General features: G+C 37.6%; 1 protein-coding gene across 3 annotated transcripts in view; it reads right to left on the bottom strand.

The window, feature by feature from the left end:
• Positions 1–20,901, bottom strand: part of LUZP2 (leucine zipper protein 2) — a 513,981-nt gene extending 493,080 nt beyond the window's left edge. For 2 of the 3 annotated variants that reach the window (XM_043580830.1, XM_043580831.1), the window contains exon 1: positions 20,481–20,901. In XM_043580830.1, the coding sequence (XP_043436765.1) occupies positions 20,481–20,542 (62 nt within the window). In that variant the 5' untranslated portion in view covers positions 20,543–20,901. The remainder of the gene's footprint in view (positions 1–20,480) is intronic. The other variant, XM_043580832.1, reaches the window with a different exon arrangement.
• Between the last annotated feature and the right edge of the window lie 1,415 nt (positions 20,902–22,316).

The raw sequence follows: 22,316 nt of genomic DNA, 5'->3' as shown, positions 1-22,316 counted from the left end.
TCAAATTATTCCTCTTGCTGGTTCTCAAAAGTATCCTTTATAGCTCAGAGAAACTGAACCTCTCCAGAAGGAGGAGAGTAAATTATGGAAGATGTAGCCCCTACAGCATAACCACCCACTTCTATCCTCTTACCACACACATCCTGGGCTACTGGGCACAGTATATGATTCCATAAGGTACTCCAGGGCAGGGTGGGGGGTGGGGAATCTCTGGATGAATGTGCAACCCCTGTAAGAGAGGCCCTGGGTCAATTGGGTGAATTTACCAAAAAAAAAAAAAAAAAAAAAAAAAAAAATTATGACTGTTTTCCTGGCTTTAGTCTTTGCCCAGAAATTTGGGAACAGCAAGTAACATCTCCCAGCATCCTTCACTTGCAGGCACTCACAGCTCAAATCAGCAGAAAAGTCTTAGTAACAATGATTATTTGCTACAACTTTTGGTCTTATTAATAGTTCATTCACTCTCCTCTTTGGGACTCCTGACCTAAAGTCATATGAGAAGTGAGCTTTTATGTTCATCTCTAATTAGCTTAAGACTGTCCTATCCAGTCCTTGGTTTTATGAACTTGGCTTTCCCTGAGCTACACATTCCAACAGGGCTGTTTTCATCTGAGGGGCTTATTCCAACGGTATTGCTTATTCCAACACCAGTAGGGAGAATTCTTTAAAAAATGCTCCCGGTAATTAGTTTCATATAATACTGCTGTGTTGTCATAATCTCATTGCCTCATCATCGAGAGAATAAAAAAAAACACCCTCAAAACCTAACCACAGAATTATGTTAATCATTTTCTCTACATAAACAGCATAAATTCAGTAGGCTCCCTATAAAGAGGATACCATATCATCCCCCACAAAATGAAATTCCTAATCATCCAGTGGGGAGTTGGGCTGGAGAGAGGCAGGGCCTGATCTTGTTATGTGCTTGTGGCCGGTACTCCCACACGCCTCCCTCATTCTGCTGCAGCTCTGTCCAGCTACCGTCTGAGCTCCGCTGAAACGTGGAGACTACTTATAAAGCAAGCACACTTACTCTGAATTCCTTCTTCTCATGTCACTATACTTTGCTTCACTACAGATGAGGAATAAGGGACTCATCATCACCAACGACTAATCTCCCTCTTTCTGCCAGTTTGTCTTGTATGTCTTTTTTATTGCCAGGAAACAACAACAACAACAAACCAGAAATAGTGTCTGTATTCAATGAAGGAATTCTCTTCCACCAATCCATTCTCTTCCACAAACTCAAGCTCAACACTAGTGATGCATCACAGGCATCTGTTTATAGGCACTGTAGTCACTCTTTATCTTTAAAACATTCTATTTTCCAAGGGCCTGTGCACCCTCCCCTCTGCCCCCCAACCCAATGGGCTTATTACAAAACACAGCCAGAGAATCCTGATGATATTTATAAAATATACTATGCTTGCACACATCAAAACACTAAATCAATTCCATTCCACTTGGTTTTCCACTTAGCATTCTGTCTAGCAGCTCTTATTTTCCTAGACTATCACCTTTTCATCACTTCTTTGGGATAAACACTCTGTGCATTCAGCATCTGAAAGGTTGCAGGTAGGCAAATGCTGGTGATTTCTTGAAAGAGAAAATCACACATTTCTGCCAGAATTTACCTTTTGTTTGGTACTAATGGGATTCATCCACTGATCTTCCAGGATACAACTTAGAGTTCAGAGTGAGGGCCGGGTCCAAATGCTGGCCCTGCAACTTGGTGTCACCGTAAGGGATAAAGAACAGAGAAGAGCCACAGACAAAACCATATGGGTCTTGTATTACATAGGTCCTGAGTATATTTTAAAAAATGTACATTTTTAATTTAATGAGGCAGTCATGAAGGAGCAGGATCTAAAAGTGGCTATTGATAAATTTTTATTTTCTTAATATCTGAAAGTACTTTAAGACATAGTTGTTGGCCCCGAAACAAGTCTCATCCATTACTTTGTTTTACTTGCTATACTGATCCTAAGAAATAAAACTTAACCAATGATTGCTACAGGATTACAACTAGCCATCTTATAACTCTATAAGACTGTTTTTCATGTGTAGGTTTTTTTATTCAGATATAGTCAAATCTTTTATGAATTCAAAAGCAGGCAAACATGCTTCATTTTGGTTATTTGGTTGTTTTGCTATTTGTCAGCCAATATAATTTTCATTCTCTTAAAAGAAGTTTGTGGTATTAGCTTGTCTCCAGAAATTGAAAGAAAATCATGTTTAAAAAAACATCACCATCTATTTTATTAAGATAATAAAGAAAACCAAAGCAGAGTAAAACTATGCCAGATAGGAGAAAGCATTAGCACCAGAAAGTAAAAGACCCATTTTGACAAGCCAAGTTATATTTTTTATATACAAACTAGTGTTAAACTTAGTGGCAAGTGTTAGAAGGGAACCAAGAATTCAAAGTCACTGAAGTTTTTTTTTTTTTTAACCATTTACACTCATGTTACAGAACATTATAGATATCTGAAACAAAAGCCACCATAAATATTTGTTTATAATTTTTTTCAGGATGCTTTACAATGGTCAGGTGAGCTCAAGATTATGATAAAGTTCTCAATTTTTATGAAATACTGATGCTGGATTGCAAATAAAAACATGCATTTTTTCCCCTATGTCTTGAGTACACTATTAAACAGTTCCATCTCTTTTGGTAAGTTACTTGATTTCTAGAAGCCTAAATTTATAGATTCAGAAAAAGAAAGGGCTGGGTAGAAAGACCCACGGAGGTCTGAAATGTTATGATTCTAAGAAGGTTCTTAAGGTTTGTACTACTGATATATGGCCACCTCTCCTGTTTGCTTTCTCAGCTTGTGACTACCACCACGTCCTTCAGTGAGCCTATGGAGATATCTAGATCCTTGGTCTCTGCCTTTGTTTCCAGCACTGTCTTGGCTTCACTTCCCTCCCTACTCAGCCTAGTATCCAAGATCCATTATTTCAGTCACTGTGTTACCATAATCATGTCATTCCTATTCCAACTGGGCAAAACTGTACAGAGAAATTTCTTTAGCTTTTCTTCCTTAGGGAAGGATCTTTGCAAGGGTACAAATTTTAAAAAATGGCAGTTCCTGGTAACATAAAATCGAAACATAATTCCTTAAAAAATAATTGCATCATTTACTTAAAAATTAAAAAATTACCTAGATCGTATTATCGTTCCATCTGAGGGTGGAACACACATACAAAAAAGACAAAGTTTAAGAAAAAAAACACTGAAGCAAAGCATCTACTTCCAATTATTTAGATAGAGCATTTAAACACATATTTAAGTACTTGTGATATATAAACCACAGTATAAGGCCATAAAATACATGTGAACCTTGCCTTTAACTTGGTCACCTTCAGAAAACTGGTACTAAATGCAAGATGCAACCATTTGCTGATACTATTTTATTCTTGGTAATATATAGGAGTCACACAAAATAATTAATTAAAAATACCCCTCTTTAAGCTGCAACTATGTCCTGCTTTGGTCTCCACCTCTTAGTTTATATCCCACTGATAGAAGCTTTTATCTATAAACTAAAACAATGACTCGCATTCAGGAAATTTGCCATTTTTAAAGTAATTTCTAATGGGAGACATCTAGCTTCTATTTCAATGTAATGAAAAGAGAAAACATTTGGGGGTAATGGGAAGCATTTACCTAGCAGAGAATTGGAAAAGCAGTTCAAAGGAAAGACAAAGCTAATGTGAATAGAGCTTCCATTATCCTTTTGTCACTTAGTACCAAAACCCTGATTTTTACCTGAACATACAGCCCAGGTAAAAAGACTGCAAATCCCAGCTTCCCTTTTAGTTGAATACAGCTATTCTATTAAATTCTCTTGGATCATGATGGCAAGGGCTTCAGGAGAACAGAGAGCTGGAAAGAGACAGGGTCCCTACTGACAGGGCCAACTTGGCCATTAGGCACAGTGGACCCAGTGCTGAGGATCCACAACTTTCTTAGGGACCCACAAACATTTTAAAATTTATTTTAAAGTAAAAGCCTAAAGCGGACAGCTACATGCAAAAGAATGAAACTGAACCACTTTGTTATATCATACATAAAAATAAACTGAAAATGGATTAAACACCTAAAAGTGAGACCTGTAACCATAAAAATCTTAGAAGGGAGAACAGGCAGTCATTTCTCTGACATTGACTGTAACAACATTTTTCTAGATAATGTCTCCTGAGGCAAGGGGAATAAAAGCAAAAATAAACTATTGGGATTACATTGCAATAAAATGCTGCACAGAAGAAGAATCAATAAAACTAAAAGACAACCTTTGTAATGGGAGAAGGTATTTGCAAAGGACATAGGTGATAAAGGGTTAGAATCCAAAATATATAAAGACCTTGTACAACTCAACACCAGGAAACCCCTAAAAACTATCATTAAAAATGAGACGACACTGGGGTGCCTGGGTGGCTCAGTCGGTTAAGTGACCGACTTCAGCTCAGGTCATGATCTCACGGTTTGTGAGTTCAAGCCCAACGCTGGGAACTGTGCTGACAGCTCAGAGCCTGGAGCCTGCTTCAGATTCTGTGTCTCCCTTTCTCTCCCTGCCCCTCCTCCACTCATGCTCTGTCCCTGTCTCAGAAATAAATAAACATTAAAAAAAAATGAGAAGACATGAATAGACATTGCTCCAAAGAAGACATACAGATGACCAACAGACACATGAAAAGATGCTCAATATCACTCATCATCAGGGAAATGCAACTCTAAACCACAATGAGATATCACCTCACACCTTCCAGAGTGGCTAAAATAAAAAACTCAAGAGACAACAAGTTTTGGAGAGAATATGGAGAAAAAGGAACTCTCTTGCACTGTTGGTGGGAATGCAAACTGGTGAAGCCACTATGGAAAACGGTAAGGAGGTTCCTCAAAAAGTTAAAAATAGACGTATCCTATGATCCAGTCATCACACTACTGGGTACTTACCAAAAGAATATAAAAACATAATTTGAAATGATATATGTATCTCTGTGTTTTTAGCAGCATTGTTTACAACAGCCAAATCATGGAAGAAGCCCAAGCATTCATCGACTGATGAACAGATAAAGAAGAAGTGGTAGACATATAAGGGATATTATTCAGCCATAAAAAAGAATGAAATCTTGCCATTTACAACAACATGGATTGAGCTAGAAAGTATAATTGTAAGCAAAATAAATCAGAGAAAGATAAATATATGATTTCACTCATATGTGGAATTTAAGAAACAAAACAAATGAGCAAAGGAAAAGAAAGAGAGACAAACCAAGAAACAGACTCTTAACTATAGAGAACAAACTGATGGTTACAGGAAAGGAGGTGGATGGGGAGATGGGTGAAATAGGTGATAGGAATTAAAGAATACACTTACTGTGATGAATAGCACACTATATACACTCCAGTATACTGGAGTTGAAATAAAAAAAAACTATAAAAAAATTAAAAATGAACTTTTAGATTTAAGTATATTAATATACTCATTTTTATAACAGTTACAAAACATACATATATATACATATATATACACACACATAAATTACACACACACACACACAAACATCTATATATACACATTTATACTTGGGGGAAGGAGTTGATGAAGATAAAAGTACCTCAGACCCATGCAAGGGATAATACAACCTGCTTGCTGATGATGGAGAATCAACCACCCTGTAATTTCCTACCTGTATGCATATCTTATGTAAGAGAAATAAATGTATGTTTTGTATAAGGCATTGTAATTTGCAGTTTTCTGATACATACCAAGAAACTGAATCTTAGCTCATTAAAGTGGTAAGGTTTACAGGGATGTACTCACATTGATTTATGAAAGATACACAGATAATAGGACCAAAACCATGTATTAAAAATATATATATATACACATATACATATACATATATGTGTATATATATATGTATATATATACATACACATACACACACATATATATATATATATACATATACATATATATACATATACACACATACATATATATATCAAATACCACATATGTACCACCTTCTTTAATCCTACTAGGCTGGTCACCTTTGCTTCATCTTCCAAAAATGAAAACTGGGAGTATTCTTAGCTACCAGACTCTGTCCTTTCCCTTCCTAGCCAACAGGCATGTTATAGACTGTATGTCTGGGTTCTCCCAAAATTCATATACTGAAACCCTAACCCTTACTGAGATGGAATCAGGAGAGGTAATTAGTTTACAAGGGTAGAGCCCTCATGATGAGATTAGTGCCCTTATAAAAAGAAATGCCCACAAACCTATGGTCAACTAATCTTTGACAAAGCAGGAAAAGAACATCCAATGGAATAAAGACAGTCTCTTCAGCAAATGGTGTTGGGAAAACTAGACAGCGACATGCAGAATAATGAATCTGGACCACTTTCTTATACCATACATAAAAATAAACTCAAAATGGATGAAAGACCTAAACGTAGGATAGGAAGCCATCAAAATCCTAGAGGAGAGGTGCGCCTGGGTGGCTCAGTCGTTTGAGCATCCAACTTCAGCTCAGGTCATGATCTTACAGCTTGTGAGTTCGAGCCCTGTGTCAAGCTCTGTGCTGACAGCTCAGAGCCTGGAGCCTGCCTCAGATTTTGTGTCTCCCTCTCTGTCTCTGCTCCTCCCCTGCTTGTGCTTTGTCTCTCTCTCTCTCAAAATAAATAAACATTAAAAAAAAATCCTAGAGGAGAAAGCAGGCAAAAACCTCTTTGACCTCGGCCACAGCAACTTACTACTCACCTCAGCCACAGCAACTTACTACTCACACCTCCGAAAGCAAGGGAAACAAAAGCAAAAATGAACTCTTGGGACCTCATCAAGATAAAAAGCTTCTGTATAGTGGAGAAACACAATCTGCAAAACTAAAACGCAACCGACAGAATGGGAGAAGATATTTGCAAATGACCTATCAGTTAAAGGGTTAGTATCCAAAATCTATGAAGAACTTATCAAAGTCAGCACCAAATAAATAAATAAATAAATAAATAAATAAATAAATAAATAAAATAGTCCAGTGAAGAAATGGGCAAAAGACATGAATAGACACTTTTTCAAAGAAGACATTCAGATGGCTAACAGACACATGAAAAAATGCTCAACATCACTCATCATCAGGGAAATACAAATTAAAACCACAATGAGATACCACCTCACACCAGTTAGAATGGCTAAAATTAATAACTCAGGAAACAACAGATGTTGGTAAAGATGCAGAGAAAGAGGAACTCTCTTGCACTGTTGGTGGGAATGCAAACTGGTGCAGCCACTCTAGAAAACAGCATGGAGAGTCCTCAAAAAGTTAAAAATAGAACTACCCTATGACTCAGCAATTGCACTACTAGGTATATATTCAAGGGATACAGGTATGCTGTTTCAAAGAGGCACATGCACCCCAATGTTTATAGCAGTGCTATCAACAATAGCTAAAGTATGGAAAGAGCCCAAATGTCCATCGATGGATGAATGGTTAAAGATGATGTAGTATATGCCATTTGCAACAACATGGATGGAACTAGAGGGTACTTTGCAAAGCAAAGTCAGTCAGAGAAAGACAAATATCATATGACTTCACTCGTATGAGGAATTTAAGATATAAAACAGATGAACAGAAGGGAAGGGAAGAAAAAAGAATATAAAAACAGGGAGGGGGACAAAATGTAAGACTCTTAAATACAGAGGACTGAGGCTTGCTGTAGAGGCTGTGGGTGGGGGATGGGCTAAATGGGTAAAGGGCATTAAAGAAGACACTTGTTGGGATAAGCACTGGGTATTATACATAGCAGATGAATCACTGGAATCTACTCCTGAAAAACATTATTGTACTACATGCTAATTAACTTGGATGTAAATTAAAAATAAATAAATGAATAAATAATTTTAGAATAATAAATAAATAAGAAGCACCACATGTGTCCTCTCGCCGTGCTCTCCATCCCGTAGGGATATAACCCATGTGACCAGAAAGCAGGTTCTCACCAGACGCTGGCTCTGCTGCTGCAAAAGTAGTACCAAAGCCACAGGTCTGGGCCTCTTACTGTCACTAATAATGGTCTCCTCATTTTCATAAAAAGGGGTTGTTACTAATCGCTACACAGGGTGATGTGAAAATGTATGAACATGTATGAAAGTTAAAATTTAAATAGTATAAATGTGTCAGGTAGACCTTCTTCACAGGATGCCTACTCCCCTTCAAGTCGATCCTTGAGAATCCTTTTAATAGGGCACTTGAATAAAAAGAGTATATAGGGGAAATGGGTACATTCTCCAACTTTCAGGTCTATTCTCAAGGAGAAAAGTGGATATATAGGAATTACTACAATGATGAATGGAACTAAGCTAACATCAGTGTGCTCCCAATTCCTATTTTTAAGAATATGTTTTCATAAAACTTTAAAATACCTATGTTTTATAATTAAAATTATATGTAATATGTACTATATTATAAAGCATGTTATACATATGCATATATACAGGTACATCCATACCTAGACTTATATATACATACATGTATCTGTTAATGATTTTGATATGAAATCAAGTCATTTTTTCAGGTATCAATTTTGAGATGTGTCAGTCTATAAAGAGGTTGAATCTACAACAGAGATATGCTTGTGCTGTACTTTATACTTCACAGTGCCATCTTCTGACTACCCATGGAAGTGTAGTTCCAGTGAAACATCACACTTAAACTCGTAAGGAAAATCTGACTTATTATCAGGTCAGCCTTCAAGACAGACAACGTTCAAATGATGAGACTGTTGCTTTCTCACAGCTTTAAAACAAAAGGGGATACTATTTATGAGATGGGGATATTGTGAGGGTTTGCATACAAACAGGGCACTGAATCCTGTAGCTCAGGTATCCATGTGTATAACACAGTCCCCTTTTTGCGTTAGGTTCTCAACAGCATTGTTTCTGAGATACTTCCCAAAGCCAGACGCCACGAAATTTCAGGGTTAAAACTCTTTTTGTCTGAGAATCCAGACCTTAAAGCTTAAGCCTTTTAAATCACAGGTTCAAATTCCACTTCTACCTTTTAGTAACTTTAAAGGTATTAACTTCTCTAATCCTTAATGCTCTCATCTACCAAATACCTTCATGGAAGGTTAAGTATGGAAAAGCATTAAGTAAAGTTACCCTAGAGAACTGTGTAGCACAATTCTCACATGTAAACAACCTTTAACCACTGTTATAAATGTTAAAAATAAAATTATGAGTCTGAGAAGTTGAGACAGCTACCTGGGATCACACAGGTAGAAGGTGCTGCAATTAGGTCAGTCTGATTCCCACCAGCTCCACAGTGAAAATTCAAGTGCCATCTGGAGCCAGGCAATAGAACATTGTAGTTCAATGGTTTTGACTTTGGAAAACAACATCCACAAGCAAAGGCAACATCACACAAATATTATTATTTTCTTTCACGATGAAAGCAAAATACACCATACATTATTTTAGTTAGAACTTTAGTTGTGAGCTTTGGGGATACCTCAGAGCACGCTACATTTTTCTTTCCTTTTCTCACTATATAAATCAGAAGCCACACAGGAGAGGGATGCAAGCCGACACTGGCTCATTCCAGTGCTTTACATCACACGCTAGGAGGCGCTGTAGCATAGTAATTAAGAGCATGGGCTCTAGTGCTATTTGTCCTTTGAATTCAGAATCCACTTATGGGCTTATAACCTTGGGCAGGTAACCTAACCCCTAGGTGCCTTAGTTTCCACATATATAAACTGAAGGCAACATCAGGAACCACCTCACAAATTTATTATGAGGCTTAACTTGGTTTAAGGTTTTCTGTGATTGTGAGCTATTACGTATTATACCATCTTTTGATTCCTTTGTTATTCCAGAACTGAAACTGTAGAGTGGAAAAGAACTGCCACAATATGGCTAGCATAGCTGTACATTCTGCTTAATCCAGAAATGTACATGTGTGTACATGTACATGTACATTTAATGTAGCATGTGTGTGTGGGGGGGGGTTCAAAACCTTTTTTGTCAGGCTGAATATTACTTCTACTTCATCTGAAAAACTCTAATTTCCTGCACCAAGTAAAAAACAGTAAGGATTTGCACAGCCTTACATGTAGGTCCTGGTTTTCAGTGCATCTTTGTCATAGAACTTGAAAAGATCAACACAGGACGACAGGAGATACAGTTAAAGCTTCATTCTTTTCAGAGTTTCTAAGATTTTACCTCACTCTCCAGGACATTCTAAATAGAGTGTATTCCTTGTATCCATGTAATACAGTTTTATATCATTTAGTTTGACTATTTTCTCAGCTCTTTTCAGCCCTTTGCATTTTTTTTTTAATGAGGCAGAGAACCATTTTCATGTAACTTGGCTGATACCAAGATATTCACTTATTTATATACATGTAGGGGTGCCTGGGTGGCTTAGATGGTTAAGTGTCAGACTTCAGCTCAGGTCATGTTCTCGCGGTTTGTGGCTTCGAGCCCCACATCGGGCTCTGTGCTAACAGTGCAGAGCCTGGAGCCTGCTTTGGATTCCGCGTCTCCCTCTCTCTCTGCCCCTCCCCCTGCTCACACTCTGTCTCTTTCTCTCAAAAATAAATCAGCATAAAAAAGTTTAAATTTATATCCATGTAAAAATAGGCAGGTTTTTTGTGTTTTGTTTTTTGGTTTTTGGCAAAGTATCACCATATTTCCATCACCCTGATTTCAGCTGCAATGCGCACACGGTGTTACTGCTGAAGATGGCAAGGTGTTCGAGACTCTATAGTTCTCAAATAGTGGAGCAGCGCTTTCCAAGCTCTCAAGTACATGGGAAGCATCTGAGGTCCAGGTTAAAACGAAAATTCCTTGGCCCCCTCCTCCTTTCCTTAGGGGATCTAATCTAGTGTGTCTAGGCAGCGACCAGGAAGGTGCCTTTTTACAGGCATCCCAGGGTACTCTAATTTAGGTACACTAAGGGGTATACTTTGAGAAACACTGATCTGAAGACATGTTTTTATTATTATTTTAGAGACAGAGTACATGAACTTTGGGGAGTTAGAACTCCCCAGAACTTGGGGAGGGTTAGAGGGGTTAAGAGAGAGAGCAAGAGCAAGAGAGAATCTTCAGGAGGCTCCACATTCAGCACTGAACCCAAGAGTGGAGCTCGATCCCACCAACCTGGAATGATGACCCAAGCAGAAATCAAGAGTCATATGTTCAACTGACTGAGCCACTAAGGTGCCTGAAGACATGTTTTCTACATGGAAATAGGAATGTTAGCTGGCAAACTTCTGTGTTTATTATAAAGGCTTCAATTTGGTCTTCAAACTAATGAATTTCTTGGGCTGATTTAAGAATTGATTTCTTAATATCAGATCATTTGTATCTTTTAATTTTTAATATATTCTAATTGAGGTATATCGGGTACATGACATATAAGTTTCAGGTGTAATTTTAAGAATATTTTTATTGTAGCCTGTCCTACTTCATGAAAACAGTTATTTGTCAAAATGGTTTAGTTTAGCATTCTTATTTGCATATCACATATTATTTTTCTTCATTGTGTATTTATAAAGAAATTGAATTCTATGGCAGTGCTATAAATTCATTCATAAAGCAATTCTCAGAATGAAGGGGTTAGAATCTAACCACTTTCTAGTTGGGAGAATGTAGGTTAATCATTTAATGTGTCTAAAACTCAGCCTCCCTCCTGATAAAGGTATATAAGTAAAATCAGTTGCAAGGAAGGGTTAAGTAACAAAGTAAGCACCTAGAACACTGCCAGGGAATTAATTAGTTATTGGCTGAAACTATAACTTACATGTTGTATAAAATTACCAATTGAAATAAAGACACATACTACTACAAAAAGGATTTGATGCTTTTCAATATTTTTCTAAATTGTAGTGTCAGAAAAAGTGTGCCCCCATTTTCATATGAACTTATCTGTAGAATGAGCTCACATTTCACTTTGTGGCATCTGAAGGGAAAAGCTACATGCTCTCAACAATATAAAGCTTCCTCAACCATATTTGCTTCTTGCCAACACGTCACTTCAATTTCTCATGCATTGTCTTGTTTCTTTTACAATTCAGAATCTTTTTTTTTGCCCCCTTCCCTGCCCAATGTTAATGGCTTAGTTTACTGCAAAGACAACCAATGAATGACTGTAAGCATTAGAGAAGAGCATTGAAAAAACAGTAACAAACAAACAAAAACAATGAAAACAGGAAGGCTTACATGATAGAGGACTTTCTTGTTCACTCCTACCATCTTTGTCCACGCATACCACATTCAGTCTTAGTATGCTAAGTTTCTTGTTTCCCTTTTCCATTCCAGCCCCTTCACCATTCCGCAGAGGTCAGGAGCAACCTTACCCCATGTGAGAACACTGAATTATTAGAATCCAGAGCCCTCAATTTGTCAAAAAGGCTTGTTGCTGTTATGTTGTCCTAGTTTAAGATAGATCTCTTTGGTTCCATCATCCTCAGGTAAAGTTGAAACATGAACTTCCTTTAAAGGCATTAATATATTATGGTAATATAATTTAATAACTATATTTAATGTTTAACTATTAGCAACATAATTTGGAGCTTTCAGACCCCAAATAGAACCTAGGACAGGTCATACTGGTTTCCCTTATTTTTTTCTTGAGGAAGTTACAGGTGTTTAAATCAGTGTTGCTAACTGAGATTGGTTATAGGACAATCCAGAATTGGCTTTTACTTTGGTCTCAAATAATCCTCATGAACTCCTAAGGAAAATAAAGTTTCCATCCAGTTTTATCATCTGTGATAAGGGAAGATGGGGTTGAACTCTAAAATCTCTTCACCAATACCTCTGTCTTGCACACACCAGCATCAGGTGTGTATTTATTAGGGACCGCTCTTTCTGAAATGAAAGTACACTCTGGTAGGGTAAAATTGCTCTAATCCCCTTCAGTCAGATAAGACTGAAAATACATTGAATTTCTCTGTTCTAGACACTATTCTTTATACACATTATCTTATTAAATACTCTTAAATCAGAGGAGCATTATTATCACCTTTTTTACTGATAGGAAAATGTGGCTAAGAGTTGTTAATTGACATTAAGTCAAGTAGCTAGTGGGGCTATTCCAAAGTCTGAGTTCACATTCTTTGGATTTAACCCATGTGACAGGGCAAATAATTCTTGTAAACCTTGCTCACTAAGTGCTTCTGCTCAGAGTATTTTGAATATTAGTTGGAAGGACAGGAAATTAGAAACCCTAATAATCCTCTGGAGAATAGGCTGGAGGAAGTCACATCTTCTATAAGGATAGGAGATGAAGGCTGATCCAGAATCTGCAATAGCTCCTAGCAATACCTTAGCTCAGATGCAAGGACAATTTTGGAGGGCAGCAAGTCATTGCATGTTTTTGTTCCATTTTTCCCCCAAGGATTAATCACGGGGCTCAATTCCTCCCTGCCTACCCACAGCAAAATCTTAGGAAATAAATGTTTTTCATGTTTTGGCTATACAAATCAATTCATTTAAGGAATTTATTTTGAATTTTGATAAAATAATTAAATGTCGGTTGCTTGAGGTGTCCAATATAAAATCAACATGCTAAATTGTACTCTCTATCGATACTAATAGCTAACATGTCTTAGGATCTCTTAAAGACTACGGAACACAGCTATACAGCTATACGCACTGAAATAGCACTTAAGTACATTTTCTTTAATCCTAAATGCCCTAAATGACAGACAGTATTATTCTCCATTTTATAGATGAGAAATTAAAGTCTGAATGGTTAAGAAACCTATCCAAAGACAAATATGTATGTCTGACCCTAAAAATGCTATATAAGTTGCTCACTGGCTATGATGAAAATGTAGAGACAGGTAACACCAGATGGAGTGTTAAAGCTCACCATAAATTTCCATGCGAACATATCTGGGAACTATTCATTGTAGGATAGTTGAGTATGTTTCCCATTGAACAATACCACAGAGTAACAGCATAGGTTTGATAGGTAAGGAATATAAAAGCAAATGCCTAGCTAGGAACTATGTTTATTGGAACTAGATTCAATGAAAAGATCCCAAAGACATCAACAATATCACCTTCACAATAGAACGGAAAAATCAACAGGAACTATTAGAGGTGTATTGCTTGAGAAGTAAACTGTGTACCAAGGTGAGAACTCATTAATGACTACTCTGGGTTTTGAAAATGACCTGGATCTCTTTTTAAGCCATCTCACTCTTCCAAAAACAACTGAATATAGGCAAACAACTCCCCATTGCTGTAATTTCCTTTGACAAAAGCCTGTTGTTCCACCATGAGTATACGTGCGCAGAGAATTTGTTTTAGAGTAACTTCACAATAACTACAATAGTTCTAGATAATATTGTAGGGACCAACTATACAAATATAGCTTGATTACTGGGTATTGGGGTAAATGTTGGATCCTTGTTCTGGTTTCCTTCTGCAGCCTTAGAGGAGTCTGTCGCTTTGGACCTCAGTTTTCTCATCTCTAAAGTGAAGGGCTTTAGAATAGAACACAACCTTATATTCACAGTATGTTTCCCAATAACAAACTCTTTAAAGTACACTCAAAGAGATTAAAACACTCGAAAGCAACACCAAACAAGTCAGACATAATTGCAATGCAATCACTACCTATGGTATAATGACGCCTCCCAGTGTTTATGAAAGCATTCTCAGAGCACACTGTTTACTTGGTTGACCTTCAGATTGCATCTGAATGTGATAGTTTAGATTTTTTGCTTCCTATAATTATGAAGCAAAGTTCGTAGACATCCCAGTAAACGTGTGTCCTTTCTTTGATGCAGATTTAACAATAATCTATGCCTTATTATCTCCCCACAGCAGCAAATCATACCCTTTTCCAGGATTCACTAGATTAATAGACATCACACATTCACAAACACACAATAATCTATGGCAAAAAAAAATTTTTTTTCATTTAGTGGTCAGAATTTCTTGGCAAAACTATGAAAACGTTATGATGAAATATGTGCAAACTAGTTGAAACTAGATGGTCTCTAAAGTCATTTTCAAAAAGCTTAGGGAATAACTCATGTGATGACTCTTAAGACATAGTTGTGTTTCTTCTGTATCACTGGTTTTCAAATTGTTCTCAGTAGAAAAAAATCTGTTATATATTTAGAAAAATTAAGAGAAGAAACTGTATTTCATAGATTGTCAGCAGATTATGAAATCAATTGAAAAGTAGAAAATAAAGTTGTTTAACCTTTTACATCAATCCTTCTTATGTAGTTTCAAAGCGTCTTTTTATTGATGCTCATGGCTTTGATTTGATATGATGGATGTGCTATATATACAACTAAATTTTAAACAGATATACAAGTAGCTAAATATGTACTTTTGTGCTAAAACATATTCTGTACGATAAATTATAAACTATAGTTTTTCATGGGGTTTGCCAAAGTGCGCTGCACCATCCAGGCACTTTGCCACCAAAACACTTTTGAAAGAAGCAGCCTAGTAACGAGGTAATCCTCATTACTTCTGCTACTGCTTCTCTCTTCTTTGCCAATATTTTCCTACTTTTAAATGAGGACTGTGACTCTTGTTCATATTCTGCCATTCAATTGACTTGTATCCAAGTTTTCATTTATTTTGATATGTCCTGATCAATCATAGATACAAAAAGTTTGTGAAAATAATTAAAACATAGTATTACCTACACAGCCTAGTCCCTGTTGATCACTTACTCTGTTCTAAGAAATATTGGCCAATTTTTCTAAATAAACTCATTCAGTCCTTACTGCTCAGGTAGTTTCTATAAGTAGTCCTATTTTCTACATGAGATAACTAGATAGAGAGGTAAGAAATTCACCTAACATCACACAGTTAGCAAGTGCTGCAGGATACTCAAGTTTTAAAATTAAAATATATTACTTCCCTCACTGTCTTCAAAGTGGAAGTTACTTCTGATACTCCTCCACTATCATTATTCACTCTCTTCTCTATTTGTATCTAGAACTTCAAAATGCTTGTTGTTATTTATCCAATTTGGTCTTACCCGTAACAATTTCTGTGCATGACTGGGTTAGGAGGACACGCATCTGGAACTAAATATCTTATTGTCCTGATGCCATATGCAATGACTGGCACACTGCAGACACACTTTTAATGTGTGATAATGAAAACATCAAAGACATCTGAAGGTTATGAAGCTCAAATGGACTTGTTTGCTTTTCCAGAGAAGAAAACTCAGTATTAAATATGTTGAATCAGGTTAAATGATTTAGCCCTATTCATTAAAGGGATTTCCTGTAGAAGTCAGTCAAAACAGGCTCGTGAGCACCCATACCACACACTTGAGAAAACACAGTATTGTTAGCACATACCCCTCAGTGGTTTCAATGATTTTTGCTTCCTGGTAGGTAGGTCATATTCCTTCTTTTGAATCACATGGAGTTTGGTCTGGGACAATTGTGGTCATATCATAAATGTTGGAGGGGTCACTTATTAGTCATGAGGGAAATAAATTTAATCCATAAAGAAATCCCCTAATAAGTAATTTTAAAAATTGCTATTGGAAATAGGCAACTAGGGTCCAGAATTAAAATCTGAAAAGTCAGAAACATTTGCTTATTAATACTGTCTTAGCCTAGAAAAGACCTGTCTCCAATTCGATTACACAGAAGTGTGTAATTCTTATCACAAAGGAATGTACGTAGGGTCATATAAAGGTATGTGTGGCAAGACTCACTCTGTGTAGGCCTTGGGAGAATAAACCCACATTATCTCATATCAACTTGGGGGAGGTTCAAGGAAGACTGCAAAAATTTATTTGCTTAAGTTGTTTGTTGTTTTTTTTTAAGCTGCTTATTGTGTTTTAATTGTGATTCTAAGTCTTTGTCCTATACATCAACTTGATTCTGAGGTTAGATTTAGGTACAGAGCAAATAAGAGCCTGGAGCATCTTCAATATACAGTATCATCTAAAAATAGATTCCAGAGTAAACATGTGGTGTGACTGCTGATCAGAGGGCCCAGGAGAGACCTCTAAGGTGACTCCTATTGTGAGGACTATAAGCGACCATCTGCTTAAAGTTCTTGCTTGATGGAAAACCACCAGAAGTCAGTAGACCTTCACTTCTCCCCTGCCATGTTTCTCTCCCCATTAAGTCATTTAAAACTCAATAAACCAAAGGCATCAAGAGTAGAATCACAGCATAAAGGAACAGAGGTTCAGCAGACTAAAGCACAAGCCTTCCCCAGCACTCCATGGGTCCCTTTTCACCAAGAACTTCTAAAGATTTTTTTCACCCTACTCTTCAATACCTATACTACCTCTTTCTGAAGTGAATTGCTGGATGCCTTGGAATAGCAATTTAATACTTCTACAGAATGAAGCTATTTAAAAAGTACAGTCATTCTACTCTAAAGCTATTAAACCAATATATGTTTGCTTTCTTTGACCACATTTATTTGTGCACAGGTTAAATGGGTTTCTGCATTAGCTTCATTATTCATAACATTAACTTGCTGTTTTGAATTTACATGAACTTTATAAACAGGAGAGACAATGTACAGAAAATTAAATGGCTCTTTTTAACTCTATGGGGCTTACCAGTGAAACAGAGGACAATTCTTGGTTGTTGTTCATGGCGAACATTTAACTTTTTTTCAGGACAAATAAAGTAACTCACTTTACTTGAGGGGCATCAGTGTTGTTCACTATGGTGAAAATTATGGCATTTTGAGGCTTTAGCATCTAAAGTTGTTATAAAGATGTAAAGATGAAGAGCAAACAAAAACAGCTATCCAAAAATTCCTATTTAAAAGGTGAAATCGTTTTAGGGTTTTCATCCTTGTGGAGAGAAACTATTATATAATAATGATCTTTCCCTACTTGCAGCATGTGTTTTGCTGAACACATCCCTTTACTATAAAACAACTGAACTTTAGGCCTCTTGGAAATATAATAGTATGGTATTTAAGAGCTTTGCCCAGAGAAAGAGATGTTGAAACAAATACATAGGTTTCTTTTGCATGAAGAGCCACAGATCCACATTCGTCACACTTTGAAAAGATTTGACAATAAAAGTGATAACATCCAAAGGCTATATAAGAATATCTAGCAACTGCCATCCTGTGCTAATGCTTTCAACATAACCTAAGCATGTGAAATGCCACTTGCTTCACATACAAGACCACTGACTAAGAAACTAACAAGTCTTTGGCTAGAAAGCCCATTGCCCCAGGTGCTCATGGCTGAGCTACAATTTTTCTCAGCAGGACAATAAACTCACCTCCACTAATGCAACTGTTCTTACAAACCTGTTTAGTTTAGGTTCTAACCTGCACGTTAACCATTGCCTACAAGAACCCTTAAATATTACAAAGAGAATGGCCTTGTGATAGAAACCACTAAAACATAATCTCTTCTTGCAAAATGACATATTGATAGTACCATATTCACTGTCAAATCTGCTGTCACAAAGTAATCTGAATATCCAATAAAATAAATTTCTACACAACAATCACAACAAGACAGGCCACTGGTTATCAAAAGTTTCACTTTTTTTAAGCCCAGCTTGCTCTTTCTGTTGAGTTTGCAGGAAGGAAAATTTAAAGACCTGACATAGGTTTTACACAAAAAACACTGCAGAAGTTTCATATCTAAAATAAACTAGGAATGACTAATTTTAATTTCTGTTGTAATAAATGTTGATTATTTTAAAATTTTATTCTAATAAAAATTAACCATTCCATCAAAAGAAAGATAATGGCTCTTTGCATTATGTAACCAACACTAAAACTTCAGAAGCTAGAGACTATACAGCTTCCTGACTCACTTAAATTATGGCATCCTTAAAAAGCAAATGTACTTTTGGAACACTAGGGGTTTTCAATGTCTTTAAAAATCATTGTGGGCAGGGTTTCTATTGTTTAAATATTTATTATTTTATGCATATGATGACAGGCATCTAGTTGAGTGTCCAACTTTGAGAATTTCCCTTTTCTAGAAATTACAATTATTAAACTACAACACAAGAGTTCAGTGTAAGTGGCAAGACGCTTAAAAAAAATAACTGATGTACAATTTGCACTGAGTCATTTAAAGCTAACCACAAATATTAAAATGGGTTCTGTAATTGGAGCAAGTTACTGTAATTCTGGGAAGCAAAGTGATTTTAAAACCATCTGCATGTTGTGTACTGAAGTGACAAACAACCTTTAGAGAAAAGAAAAAAAAAAATATATATATATATATATATACACACCTCATATTCTGTTTTATTGTGGGAAAGTCACCTGGCTTTGTCTGCAAGGAAAGACTAAGTTCATCAGTGATTAAGGCTAAATCAAACAGTCTTCATTCTAAAAGGAAAGTCTGGTTACAAGAACCCGAAAGAGGATGTGTAAATTAGAAATGGAATCCAGAATTTTACTGCCTCATTTTTATAGATAATGAGTTTTTTTTCATTCTTAATTTCAGAATTTGATATTACCCTGTTTCCCTTCATTTTCCATCAGATGAACAATCAGATAATGTTTCCATTCACATAGATTTGAAACGAAGCTCTTGCTGTGAGGGTTATTTTATTTTCTAGTAGCCAAGGGAAAGAGGTTGCTGCCAATATGATGTTAAGAGCATACAGAATAAAGGCTCAGTCCCGGGCAATGAAACAGACCACCTTTGTGCTTCTCTTGAGGAAGAAGAATGCAAGCCCATCACCAACTTTGGGACTTGATCAACAGTGGGGAGTCACAAAACTCTTTTCAACCATTGCATTTTAAACCTCCACTAAAAATAGCTTCTCTGTGCTGGGGCTTAAAGTCCCATCAGTGCCCAGTGATGAAGTACAGTACTTAATTGTTTCTGACTAGGGTCTCTCTGCATCAGCACACTGAGAGTGCCTTCTAACTTTTAATCGCCTTGTGTGTTCTCTAATTAGACCTGTTCATAGGACAGCCACATGAAAATGCCTACCACTAAGCTTCCTCAAGACCTTAAAACAGGCCATTTCATGAGTCCAGGAACTTTTGTACAAGGTTTACTATCTTCCAGGATTATTCTCCTACCTTAAAATCAGACACACTTGAAGGAGGTAAGTACGCTCTGTGGCTATTAAGTCAGCTCTAATATAAATACACTGCCTGGTGACAATTTCCTCCTTGTCTCTCCATTTCCTTAATTTTGGTATTACTGCCTGTTATCTGTTTGCTCCTACTAGGGCTGGAGGGAAACATATTTTCTTTGAAAGGGAAAGCTCTTGGTTCCCTTGCCGGTAAGAACACAGACTTTCTCTAAGGACTAGGATAACTAGAAAAGGGCTCTATTCTCCGGGAAGGATCTGAGAGCCCGAACCACAGAGATATCCTTTAACTTAGGTGGGAGGTGCAAAGAGCTGAAGTGCCTGTCCTTGGCCCTGACAGGTGACCTGCGGTAGGACCAACTTACCCCTACCCACAGCGCCCGTTGGCTCAGGTCACTCACGCTCCTGGACTCACCTGGTGCTGAGGACCAGCGCCGGCAGGAGAGGCAGCAAGTAGTGCGCTGGGCTGAATTTCATGCTGTCGCCTGCCGGGGTCCTCCTTCCCTCGCTGCCTTTGCTCTCCCTCCTCCTCCGGGTCCTGTCGCTCCTCGGTGCCCGGCTCTGTCCCCGGCAGCGCTGAGCCCTCTCCAGCAGCGGATGGGAGGAAACGGACAAACGGACGGACGGACGCCTCGTGAAGGAAGGCACTGAGAGAGCGGGGAGTATCTTCGGCAGTGATGTCACCAGCGAGGCGAGCCCTGCCCGGGATTGTTCCGCACGCGGCTGCTCCCGAGCCTGGAGGGCGCGTTGTCACTCGCGCTGGAGGCGGCGCGGGGAGAGGGAGGGGTTCCCAGCGATGGCCCGGCGCTCGGGTCTACGGGCTGCGCTCCCCGCTCCCCGGACTGCACACCCTTCTGGGGTTGACCATTTATTCCCCTTCCCCTGAGGACGGGGAAAGGGAGGGAGGGGAAGGGCGGAGCAGGGGTGGGGGGCGAGGAGAGAAATCTAACCTTCCAGTAATTGAACCTGAGTACTCAGCAGGATGTGAGACAGAATTCACTGGGAGAGACCATCACGCTCAGACTCGCAAGCAGGTGTCCCTCACCTGATTACACAGTGTTTGGAAAAACGTCGCTCTGAAGAGTGTTTAAAATATTCTAATTAGAATTGCATAATGATTAGCCTGATGCAGACTGAAGAGAAGCAGAAGTGAGCAGTGTCCAGAAACGCACCCTGAGCCCATAATGCCACTGCCAGCTTCTTTGGCCGCAAACGTGGATATAAATATAAAGAGGTTTCGGGACAGTTAGGACGTCTGCTGCTTCTGGTTTTGAAGATTTCTGACCTTCCTCCAATTTCAATCTGTCCCCTTGTACCAGCAGCTGACAGTGGGGTTGGAGTTGGTGGCCCAAATTCACTCACCTGAAGGGGTCCTTTCCTTCAGGTGAGGACACATAACTAATATTCATCAAAATGCTAACAGTAATTAACTCAAAGTGGCGGTATCAGAAGACAGAAGACTCTGTCATTTTTTTAATATATTTTTCATATTTTCTATAATAAACATCTGATATTAAGCTTTATTTTGGAAAATGAGAAAAATTTTAGAAACTAATACGAAATAATATTTCTGTAAAAGCAATTCTGAAAAAAAAAAACAGCCAACTTCAACTGAGATGCTCACTCTAGGGTCCTTAAAACATGGTTTATTTTTGATATTCCAACAGTATTTCTTGGTTGAATGTTTATAAGTACTTCTTTATACATCAACACATTTGATCTTCACCAGAGACATCCTAGAGAAATATAAATTAATATTGTCCCTATTATAGAAATGAGGTAACTGAAGACCAGTAAGATCTAGGCTGGATTTTTTTTTCTTTTTAACAAAGAATTTCATTGTCTTAAATCTTAAGCAAACCCTACTGTTGCCTGGAACATTACACCTAGTACAAGTAGTCCAGTGATCAACACAAAGCTGATGTTCAGTAACGGCTAGAGTGCACCAAAGACCCCGTGGGGCAAAGGTCAGGTGGTCAACTGCAATTCCTATCCAGAGCGTTCAGCTCACATTCCATTTTTTCAGGGGCAAGACACTTAGAGTATAATTTTTGAAACATGATTTGTAGGAAAAAATAGTCGTTAAAAAGCTTTTATTTTAAAGAGGATATAAGTTTAAAGAATTAACCATCTATTTTACTGATTTTTGTTTTTGCTTTTAATGGGATTGAAGTTTAAGACATTTATACAGGACACATACTGCTTTAAAACCTCAGACTACTAAAATAGATGAATAATAACTTTTGCAAGC

Source organism: Prionailurus bengalensis, chromosome D1 (assembly GCF_016509475.1).
Source record: "Prionailurus bengalensis isolate Pbe53 chromosome D1, Fcat_Pben_1.1_paternal_pri, whole genome shotgun sequence".
Classification (NCBI taxonomy): Eukaryota; Metazoa; Chordata; class Mammalia; order Carnivora; family Felidae; genus Prionailurus; species Prionailurus bengalensis.
Note: the sequence above shows the minus strand (reverse complement) of the source record. Positions and strands in the feature narration are given on the sequence as shown.